Source organism: Dama dama, chromosome 3, assembly GCF_033118175.1.
Source record: "Dama dama isolate Ldn47 chromosome 3, ASM3311817v1, whole genome shotgun sequence".
NCBI classification, from domain to species: Eukaryota; Metazoa; Chordata; class Mammalia; order Artiodactyla; family Cervidae; genus Dama; species Dama dama.
In genome coordinates, this window is record NC_083683.1 from 39,807,888 (window position 1) to 39,820,053 (window position 12,166).

General features: G+C 39.7%; 1 protein-coding gene across 1 annotated transcript in view; it reads right to left on the reverse strand.

Moving 5' to 3' along the window:
* The window catches only part of UBE2N (ubiquitin conjugating enzyme E2 N), a 39,477-nt gene that overhangs the window by 915 nt on the left and 26,396 nt on the right, over positions 1–12,166 (reverse strand). The window contains exons 2-3 of the mRNA XM_061125805.1: positions 463–709; positions 140–280 (exon numbers count right to left, since the gene is read on the reverse strand). Coding sequence (XP_060981788.1) covers positions 140–280; positions 463–709 — 388 coding nt within the window. The remainder of the gene's footprint in view (positions 1–139; positions 281–462; positions 710–12,166) is intronic.

The following is a 12,166-nucleotide window of genomic DNA, read 5'->3' on the forward strand; positions in this document are numbered from 1 at the left end:
ATAGCCTGGGTTCAATCTCTGAACTGGGACCTAAGACCCCTCAAGCAGAGCAAGACACGACCCAAAAAAAAAAAAAATGTTGTGGTACAGGTTGTTTTTTAAAATGGAAGTGGTGTGAAGGAGAATGAATATTAAATACCTGTTTCTATGGCTTGGGCTTCATTGGTCTTCCATTGCTCCGCTACATCATTTGCTAATGGATCATCTGGATTGGGAGCACTTAACAAAGCCTGGATGGATAGCAGAACTGTGCGGATCTGCAGTGCTGGGGACCACTTATCTACAGAGGCAACAAGGATGACCGCGCGTGAAAACACAGCCCCAGAACTGCTGCGCTTCCCTCCCACACTTCTGCGGTCTTCATATAAGGTAAGATTACAATATTCAGATTCTCAAAATGGAATGTTTAAGAGAAAAAAGGAAAAAATCTTAACAGCATATGATGATAAAGATAACACTTACCTTTCAAAATATCTAAACATATTCTTCCCAACTTGTCTACATTAGGATGATAAATTTTGGTCATGAAACGTACTTTAGGGGCTGCCATTGGGTATTCTTCTGGAAGGAATAGTTCAAGTTTAAAAGTCCCTCCCTCAAAGGGGGAATCCTGAGGGCCGGCAATGACCACATGAAAATAACGGGCGTTGCTCTCATCTGGTTCTGCTTTAATGCCAGGAACTGGTTCTGCCAGCAAACGCTGGGTTTCCTACAACAGAAAAACATAACACATTTGTGAAACAAATACCATTTTGCTAAACACCAAAATAAAAATTAGAGAAATTTATTTCTTGGAATTGGATAAAAAAGAACCTCTCCAATCTCTCAAAGGGTTTCTGTTTAGCTTATAAAATGTAAAGTTCAAAGAAAATAACATAAATCATCATAAGCAGCTGAAAGCAACCGCCAGCAAATACTGATGACATCATGTACAACTGCAGCTACAAATGTCTACAAATATGTGGAGAATAAAATTAGACTAATGAAACTGATCTTATACTCATGGGAGAGAGAAGGGGAAAAAAAGAAAATAACAGGATTTCTACATAGGTAAGGTAACCTGCTCTATTTAAATTTAACCAAAACCAAGCTGTTTAAAAAGCAAAATTAATCTTTAAAGTCATTGAAAATCTCCCCTCTGAAAAATCTAATGGAACAAACAAAGTACAAGTGCAGAGGCATTTAAACAGTGCTGGAGATTAGTCTCCAAGCTGATTAGTCTCTAAAATCGAAAATGAACCAACCTCAAATGGACCCTTACTGCTCCCCCAACAGTATCATTAGTTCTCTTTTCCATCTTTCTCCCTCTCCTAATTAACTGAACATTCTTCCTCCTGTCCACCTCCAGTATCTCTATCCACATCTTCACTTTTGGCTGACATCTCCGTTTTGTATGACAGGAGCAGACAGAAACCCCTCCTTCGGTTCTCACAGGAGCATCTGCACATCAACCTGCATCTGTGGGCCCAGGTGCTCTGCGCCTTTTCTCTTGTTACTAAGGGTGAAGTGACTGTCACTCTGGGCTAAGACCAACCTCTCCTTTAGATCTTATCTCCTCACCTCCCTAAGGACATTGCTCTAGCATGATCTTCCTCTCCTGAATCACCGTTTCCCCTCTACTGGATTTTCCCGAAACTGTACAAACCTACTGTAATTTCTCAGAAAAAAAAAAAGGAAACAGGGGGAAGGAAATGACCCTGACTTGACTCAACATCCCCACCCCGGCCCCCCGCTACTGCCCCATTGCTTTACTCCTCTTTGAAAGTCATCTAAACTTGCATGTCTCCAACCTCCCTCCTCTGCTCTGGTCTTTAACACAACTCTCGAAGCAGGCTTTAGCTGCCAGCTTGCTTGTTGAGGCCATCAATGATGCCCACATGGTTAAATCAAATGGCTAGCGTTTAACCTTCATCCTGACTGACTCAGAAGCACCATCTCACCCAGCTGGTTTGTGCTCTCCTCGCAAGGCTTTATCCAGCTTCCTGCAGCCACTCTCTCCTGGCTTTCTTCCTAGATGCATGGTATCAACCTCGTGCCAACTCTACACTATAGAAGGGCACCAGGGCTCTGTCTGAGGCTTTCTACTCTGCCTATACACTTCCACAGTGATCTCATCTAGTCTAATGAATTTATATAATCCATCCACTCCATGTACACAGAAGCCTCCCCAAATGCATGTTCTGCAGACTTCTCTCTGAATCCTGCTTCTATTCATAACCCTGTGCTCCACAGCTACTCTTGAATCTCTAGTAACCATCCCAAACTTAGCATGACCTTCCCCACCCTTAACCTGCTCCTCTCCTCAGAGCCTTCCTTGAGTCAATCAGAATTCCATCCTTCCAACTGATCAATTCTCCCTTCATACCCCACCCATCCACTCTGTATCAGCAAATCTTGTTGGCTTAAACGTCAGAATTTACCCGTGACTGGACACTGCTACCCTTTTGATCCAAGCCACCACCAACTCTTACCCAGCAGGCTGCAACAGCCGACTAACTTATTCTGCCTGCTTCTGACCTTGAGTCCCCCAGCCCCTACCTAGTCTGTATTCCACAGACCTTTTAAAAATCAAGTCCTTAGAACCTCCCCCCCGCCAAAAATGCATTTATTCCACCTACCTCTTAGTCATCTTCAGCTATGCTTCCCAACCCTCACCGCCCGCCTCATCTGCTTTGTTAAAGCAAGATTAGCTGCTTTGTGTTTCTGCAACCCACCATGCAACTCCTCCCTCAGGGGCTTTGCATTCTTTTTCCCCTAAGTTGAATGGCAAAGCACTTTGGTATTCTTGCCTTGAGAACCCCATGAACAGAATGAAAAGGCAAAAAGATAGGAGGACACTGAAAGATGAACTCCCCAGGTCAGTAGGTGCCCAATATGGTACTGGAGATCACTGGAGAAATAACTCCAGAAAGAATGAAGGGATGGAGCCAAGGCAAAAACAACACCCAGTTAAGGATGTGACTGGTAATAGAAGCAAAGTCTGATGCTGTAAAGAGCAATACTGCATAGGCACCTGGAATGTTAGGTCCATGAATCAAGGCAAATTGGAAGTGCTCAAACAGGAGATGGCAAGAGTGAACGTTGACCTTCTAGCAATCAGCAAACAAAAACAGACTGGAATGGGTGAATTTAACTCAGATGACTATTGTATCTACTAGTGTGGGCAAGAATCCCTTAGAAGAAATGGAGTAGCCCTCATAGTCAACGGAAGAGTCCGAAATGCAGTACTTGGATACAATCTCAAAAACGACAGAATGATCTCTGTTTGTTTCCAAGGCAAACCGTTCAATATCATGGTAATCCAAGTCTACGCCGAGACCAGTAATGCTGAAGAAGCTGAAGTTGAACAGTTCCATAAAGACATACAAGACTTTTGAGAACTAACACCCAATAAAGATGTCCTTTTCATTACAGGAGACTGGAATGTAAAAGTAGGAAGTCAAGAAGCACCTGGAGTAACAGGCAACTTTGACCTTGGAGTACAGAATGAAGCAGGACAAAGGCTAACAGAGTTTTGCCAAGAGAATGCACTGGTCATAGCAAACACCCTCTTCCAACAACACAAGAGAAGACTCTACAAATGAACGTCACCAGATGGTCAACACTGAAATCAGATTGATTAAATTCTTTGCAGCCAGAAAAAACAAGACCAGGAGCTGACTGTGGCTCAGATCATGAACTCCTTATTGCCAAATTCAGACTTAAATTGAAGAAAGTAGGGAAAACCACTAAATCATTCAGATATAACCTAAATCAAATCCCTTACGATTATACAGCAGAAGTTAAAAACAGATTCAAGGGATTAGATCTGACAGAGAGTGCCTGATGAACTATAGAAGGAGGTTTGTGACACTGTACAGGAGACAGGGATCAAGACCATCCCCAAGAAAAAGAAATGCAAAAAAGCAAAATAAGCTGTCTGAGGAGGCCTTACATATACCTGTGAAAAGAAGAGAAGCGAAAAGCAAAGGAGAAAAGGAAAGATATACCCATTTGAATGCAGAGTTCCAAAGAATAGCAAGGACAGATAAGAGAGTCTTCCTCAGTGATCAGTGCAAAGAAATAGAGGAAAACAATAGAATGTGAAAGACTAGAGATCTCTTCAAGAAAATCAGAAATACCAAGGGAACATTTGATGCAAAGATGGGCACAATAAAGGACAGAAACGGTATGGACCTAACAGAAGCAGAAGATATTAAGAAGAGGTGGCAAGAATACACAGAAGAACTATACAAAAAAAGATCTTCACGACCCAGATAATCACAATGGTATGATCACTCACCTAGAGCCAGACATCCTGGAATGTGAAGTCAAGTGGGCCTTAGAAAGCATCACTACGAACAAAGATAGTGGAGGTGATGGAATTCCAGTTGAGCTATTTCAAATCCTAAAAGATGATGCTGCGAAAGTGCTGCACTCATTATACCAGCAAATTTGGAAAATGCAGCAGTGGCCACAGGACTGGAAAAGGTCAGTTTTCATTCCAATCCCAAAGAAAGGCAATGCCAAGGAATGCTCAAACTACTGCACAATTGCACTCATCTCACACACTAGTAAAGTAGTGCTCAAAATTCTCCAAGCCAGGCTTCAACAGTACGTGAACTGTGAACTTCCAGATGTACAAGCTGGATTTAGAAAAGGCAGAGGAACCAGAGATCAATTGCCAACATTCGTTGGATCATCCAAAAATCAAGAGAGTTCCAGAAAAAACATTTATTTCTGCTTTACTGACTATGCCAAAGACTTTGAATATGTGGATCACCACAAACTGTGGAAAATTCTGAAAGAGATGGGGATACAAGACCACCTGACCTGCCTCTTGAGAAATCTGTATGCAGGTCAGGAAACAACAGTTAGAACTGGACATGGAACAACAGACTGGTTCCAAATCGGGAAAGGATATGTCAAGGCTGTATATTGTCACCCTGCTTATTTAACTTATATGCAGAGGACATCATGAGAAATGCTGGGCTGGATGAAGCACAAGCTGGAATCAAGACTGCAGGGAGAAATATCAATAACCTCAGATATGCAGATGACATCACCTTTATGGTAGAAAGCAAAGAAGAACTAAAGGGCCTCTTGATGAAAGTGAAAGAGGAGAGTAAAAAGTTGGCTTAAAGCTCAACATTGAGAAAACAAAGATCATGGCATCTGGTCCCATCACTTCATGGCAAATAAATGGGGAAACAGTGACCGACTTTATTTTGGGGGCTCCAAAATCACTGCAGATGGTGACTGCAGCCATGAAATCAAAATACGCTTACTCCTTGGAAGAAAAGTTATGACCAACCTTGACAGCATATTAAAAAACAGAGACATTACTTTGCCAACAAAGGTCTGTCTAGTCAAGGCTATGGTTTTTCCAGTAGTCATGTATGGATGTGACAGTTGGACTATAAAGAAAGCTGAGCGCCGAAGAACTGATGCTTTTGAACTGCAGTGTTGAAGAAGACTCAAGAATCCCTTGGACTGCAAGGAGATCCAACCAGTCCATTCTAAAGGAAATCAGTCCTGAATATTCATTGGAAGTACTGATGTTAAAGCTGAAACTCCAGTACTTTGGCCACCTGATGGGGAGAACTGACTCACTGTAAAAGACCCTGATGCTGGAAAAGATTGAAGGTGGGAGGACAAGGGGACGACAGAGGATGAGATGGTTGGATGGCATCACTGACTCAATGGACATGACTTTCTGTAAACTCCAGGAGTTGATGATGGACAGGGAGGCCTGGTGTGCTGCAGCCCATGGGGTTGAAAAGAGTCGGACACGACTGAGCAACTGAACTGAACTCCCCTAAGTGTCTATGGAGTTCACTCCCTTAGATCCCAAGATCTCCATTCAAATGTGCTTTCTCAGTGAAGCCTCCATAACTGAATCTGCAAACCCCTTTCCACCTTACCCGACACCCTCCCTCTAGCCCTGCTCCTTCCCACCCCCTACATAGTTTATCTCTAGGGGTCTAAACATACTGTATCTCACTTAATTTGGTCGTAAAGAGGGATTTGTGTTTGTTGTATTTACTGCTGAATCCTCAGCATTTGGAACAGTGAGCAGTACTACTGATGTTCCATAAACACTTGCTGAATCATCAATCTATTTAATGATACAAAGAACAAGGAATAAACTATCAGAAATTCCATCTTTAACATTAAAGCAGTGTTTGCAAAGCAGGATGCACACAGCACAAGAAAAAGAATCCACTCAGGTGAGATGAGAAATAATCTATATTTATAAATATTTAGTCAGAAAAATGTTAATAGTCAATACACAAACTGACAACAGTATGTATAGTTTTATATATTAGCTCATTATTGACCAGGGAATTTTTGCAGAAACTAACGCCTGTGACTGATAATTTTTCTCTTGGCTGGCCAAAAATTAATTATTTCACTAACACTATGCAGGTTATTAATTCAATAGTTATATAAGTGATACAGCTGAAAAGTCTTATAATTTTCATGAAATTTCTTCAGTCCACTCTTCTATATAAGCAAAGGAGCTCACTCCAGCAATGTGAGTTTCATTTTCATTTTTTGTATCAGAATCAATCACTAAGGTTTTCTTTTTGTTGGTCTAATATTCGTACCGTCTTAATCAGAACTATATTCAAAAGAACGATCATCTTCTGAGATGTTAGTATACATGTCACTCGGCTGAAAAGAGAATCATCTGCATAAAATTCACTAGAAAATTCCTTACTCAAAATTTTGTGATGCATCTTTTTTGAAAATTTTATGTTTATAATATATACACAAGGTAGGAACAAAAACCTAACATAATAAAATGTGAATGATGACGACGACCAGAAGTTGTATAATGAACTCTTGATCACGTTTTAGCTCTAACTACTTCCCATGGTAATGTTAATTGTATCACTCTCTAAAAACGTATTGATGGATCTCCAGTCAATTATGCATTAATAGTACATTTTCAGGGCTTTCCTGGTGGCTCAGTGGTAAAGAATCTGCCTGCCAATGGAGGAGATGCAGATTTCAGTCCCTGGGTTGGGAAGATCCCTTGGAGAAGGGAATGGCTTCAGTAGCCTTGCCTGGAGAATCCCATGGACAGAAGAGCCTGGCCAGCTACAATCCACAGGGTCACAGAAAGTCATACACGATTGAACGACTGAGTGCACCATACATTTTCAACATTTTGAATAAGTATGTGTAGTCAAAAACACTTAAAACACTGCAGTATTTAAGCTTCTAGATATGAAAAACAATGATTGAGAATACTATACTGCTTTCACTTAAGAAAAATTATACACCTTACACTACTTCATTCTACAGCCTGCAACGCATATACTAGAAAAGATTTCTCTGTCAGTACAGTTATATACTGAAATAGTCATAAGATCCAGGTATAAAATCAAATTCTTTTCCAAAATGTGTTAAACTCATAGCCATTTTGAGTAATGCAATTCAAGACTGGCTTGCTTGATTTTAATCATGCCAATGCTAGGGCAAATAAAAAACTGAAATGCTATAAACTACTTTCAGCAAACTATTCTTTAGATTCAAAGTAAAACATGTTTGGAGCATTAAAAATCTCAGGAGGCAATAAAGAAGCCTCCCATCTTAGGAAGTCTTCCAAAACGTAACTAGAACAGGAGTCTGGTCTTCACTTTTAGGAGAAAAAGTAAAGATATTAGAAAGAATATTAGGCGTAAAGGAATGAGAAAAGTGAATGGTAAAATTCCTTGAATCTTCACTCCTCACCTCCATCCTCCTTTTGTTTTATCCCAATTCTTCATATTTTTAGAAAGTCATCAAGAGAGAAACTGAGGAAAAAAAGCTGGGGTCCAAGAGTCCCAAAACACCACTCCCTGGTTACACAAAATAGTGGCAGCTCTATTCAAAGCTATAAAAAGCTGCCAGAAAAGCCTCCAAGATCACATCCCAAAATAGGTTCAAATCACTCCGTACAATCATCACAGGCAGATGGAGCATTCACTTCCTCATCTTCAGTTCACCCTCAAAATCAGATACTCTTTCTTAAGAACATACATATTAAATGTATCATGTGACCTGATCATGTATCAGATTTAATCGGGACACATTCTAGAATAAGCTCTTGGGTATGCAAAACTTTTTGAAATAGTTTTTATGTGTTCTCAAGTTCTAATGGATTTTGATATAATGAATACACATGCATAATTATTTGACTACACAGCACTGATTTCCCAAACCCACAGCATAAATTACAGAAGGAAAAAAAGAATAAAACCCAAACCAAATGGAACAACTCTCCCCCACAGAAATTGTCAATTTTTTTCCCTAAAAAGGCAAAAACTGGGTAGGAACTAAAATCCTTCCTGCTACTACTCACACACAGTTAACTTGAAACACATCCTAGTTTTTCACTATCCTATGGTAGAAAGACAGCGAAGTATTCTTCAAGTCTTAGAAATAACAGGTTCAAATTATTATTGCCTCACTTAACTACATTTCTGAAGAAGAAATTTACATTGCTCTGAGCTTCAGCTTCCTCAGCTATATAGTTAACATTACCTCTTATGTAGAACTGCTATGAGATAACATTGTAAAAGGACTTAACAAATGATGTCACATAAGAAGGCCAGTCCACACATAAGCAACTCAAAAATAATACAGGGTAAGAACAAAGCACAGAAACAAGTCTCAAGATTTATTAAATAACAGTATTCATTTTTAAAGAAAACAGAGTAACTTTTAGTTGCATTTTGAGATCCTATCTATTTAAAAGCAATCCTGGGACTGAATCTCAAGTAGAACTCAAGTCAGGCCACGTAAAATAGAAAGTAATGTAGACTATGATTAGAAAACTGGTTACTAAAAAATAGAAAGGGAAGTACATAAAAGCAGAATATGAATTTAAGTGGCAACAAGATTAGTCTCAAGGACAATATCTCATTTTACCGAAGGCATACAGCAGTTCATGCTACAAATACTTTCAAAGGAATTAAATAACATCAAATTGATCTGATTATCAACAGCTCTATTGGGACTCAAACAGCTAATCCCAGAATGACACCACTGTAAATAATAACACTAAACTCCATTAATTAGGACTCCTCCTGTTTTTAGATTCAATGATAATGTGTGTACACTTCCCTGGTGGCTCAGCTGGTAAAGAATTCGTCTGCAATGCAGGAGTCCTGGGTTCGATACCTGGATTGGGAAGATTCCCTGGAGAAGGTAATAAGTTACCCACTCCAGTATTCTGGCCTGGAGAATTCCATGGACAGAGGAGCCTGGCAGGCTACAGTCCATGGGGTTGCAGAGTTGGACACAACTGAGTGACTTTCACTTCACTATGAAATAGTATAAGGTCTCACACGTTCTATGGCAATGAATTATGTACGGTAAAATTTTAGATAACAGTATTTTTAGAAAGACTGGGAATCTGTGTGTGAAAAGTTGCCCCATTTATTAACTATTCATATATACACCTCCTAATGGCTCAGATGGTAAAGAATCTGCCTGCAATGTGAGAGATCTGAGGTTCAATCCCCGGGTCGGGAAGATCCCCTGGAGAAGGGAATAGCTACCCACTCCAGTATTCTTGCCTGGAGAACCCAATGGACAAAAGAGCCTGGCGGGCTACAGTCCATGGGGTTTGCAAAGAGTCCGACACAACTGAGAGACTAACACACTTTTCATATAAACCCCCAACATGTTATACATATAGCAATTAGATTTTTCCCCATTTAGAATATTCTCTGAAACACAAAACTGCAATTGTGAATTTTTTAACTCATCTAAGATCTAGTATACTAAATAACTCATCAATTTCTTATCATAAATCATACAATGAGAAATGCCTCAATGATGCCTACTCTGTCTACTGCAACGTGTCACTATATCTTTAAATGACTCTAAAATATTAGCAGGGAATTCTTTGGGGAGATTATCAATAAAGCAAAGATCAATATTTCATTATAAACACAACTGTAAATTACTTGAGGGCATCTGCAAGTTCAACCTTGACATTTAAGTGGGCATTTAAAAAACATAACCAATGTTTTTTGAGTATTATGCCCCTAACATCTCATCCATGAGCTCTCTGATTTTTACCACATAATTTTGCTTATTAACATAATAAATCTTAGAAACACATATGTCTCATTATAGAAGTGACCATATATATTCTAGCTGCCTTAGGAACAAAACCAAAGTTGTGCTCAACTTCCTCATTGTATTACTTCCTTACAAATCGTAACGCCAGGTGGAGGGACATCATGATAAAAATGGGCCAGTGAACGCTTTTCTGCACAGCAGTGCTGTTGGCAAGAACTATAATGTGAGCCACACGGGTAATTATAAATTTTCTAGTAGCCACAGTAAAGAGTAATGTGGTAAAAAGAAAAAGATAAAATTAATTTTAATGTTTTATTTAACCCAAGATGTTCAAAATAGCATTTCAACATATAACCCACATAAAACTTACTGACATAGTTTATAATCTTTTTTCATACTTAGTCTTCAAAATCCAGTGTGTGATTTATACTTACAGCACATATCAATTTGAACTAGCCACCTTTCAACTACAATCTGCACATGAAGCTAGTAGCTACCATATAGGACAGTGAAACAGAAGACAATCCTGTTATATAATAATTTTACTTACAGGTCATAACGAATAACTTAGTTTATTTCATATAATAAGTAAAATTTGGTAGAGAAACTTTAAAGTATCCCTGGTGTGTGCTCAGTCAATCAGTTGTGTCCGACTCTTTATAACCTCATGGACTGCCCACCAGGCTCCTCTGTCCGTAGGGATTCTCCAGGCAAGAATACGGGAGTATTCTTCCATGCCCTCCTCCAGGGCATCTTCCCAACCCAGGGATCAAACCCAGGTCTCCCACATTGCAGGTGGATTCTTTACTGTCTGAGCCACTGGGGAAGCCCTATTTTCCCCTCAGAAAATTCTTCACAAACAAGCAATGTCAGGGTAATTCCTCGGTGCTGCAGTGGATAACACTGGGTGCTTTTTACTCCAAGGGGTAGAGGTTCAATCCCTGGTCAAGGAACTAGGATCCCACAAGCCAGACGGTACAGACCAAAAAAAAAAAAAAAAAAAGATTAAAGTCAGAACATCTGAATCACTAGAGACAGGAATGTGTGTTACTGTTTGTTACAGTCATAAGACTGTATTTGAAAATGATGACTTACAGCAATTAAAAAACACTGCATGGAGAAAAATTGATTCAAACAAGGCAAATTCATGATGAAACAGGTTAATCAAGTGAGAAATAATTTTAATTTTTATGGCTCACACTACCCCCTAGTGGATATAAGACATAATCTACTTTCAATTCCTTTTCCTTGGTAAATGAAAAATCTGACAATCATAAAAATTAATCATGTTATCCTAACTCACCATTTTTCAAAAAACAGCTTATTCTAAACTTAGATGAGAATGATGATTCTCAAGGCACACCCTCCTCTTCCTCCTTTTTCTCCCTTTTTCTACTCCCACATACTTATTTTTAGGTGGAACATTCAGAAAAGGAAAAATGGAGGTAACTGTTCCAAAGGCTCTGGATACTAAGGACTAAATCTTAGATTTTAGACCAAGATATCACACTTTGTTGAAAAACTTTATTTCCCATCAGACTGCTAAGTAACTGTTAGGAAAGTACTGCTACATTCTACTTGGAATACCCAAGAGATAGGATGGGATGAGTTGCACAAGAAATCTGTTTTAATTTTTCTCCTCTACCCAAGACCAGATCGATACTTTGGTGTTAAGTTCAGTGAAAAGGAATGGAGACTTAGGAGCCAAAGAAAGACTTTTCAAAGGCTAAGTATATCTGATCAACTTATTCCTCAGGTCTGAATTAGCCTGGAAGCATCTCCCCTGTACTCCCAGTTTCCTGTGCATTAATTACCTCCACTCCTCTTATTATAACTAGCACAATAATTTGGTTGACTTGTTGCACCCTACACTATTTTAGGGCTTCCCTTGTAGCTCAGTCGGTAAAGAATCTGCCTGCAGTGCAGGAGACCCGGGTTCAATCCCTAGGTTGGGAAGATCCCCTGGAGAAGGAAATGGCAACCCACTCCAGTATCCTTGCCTGGAAAATCTCATGGACAGAGGAGCCTGGTGGGCTGCAGTCCATGGGGTCGCAAAGAGTCGGGCACGACTGAGCGACTAACACTTAACACTATTTTACGATGG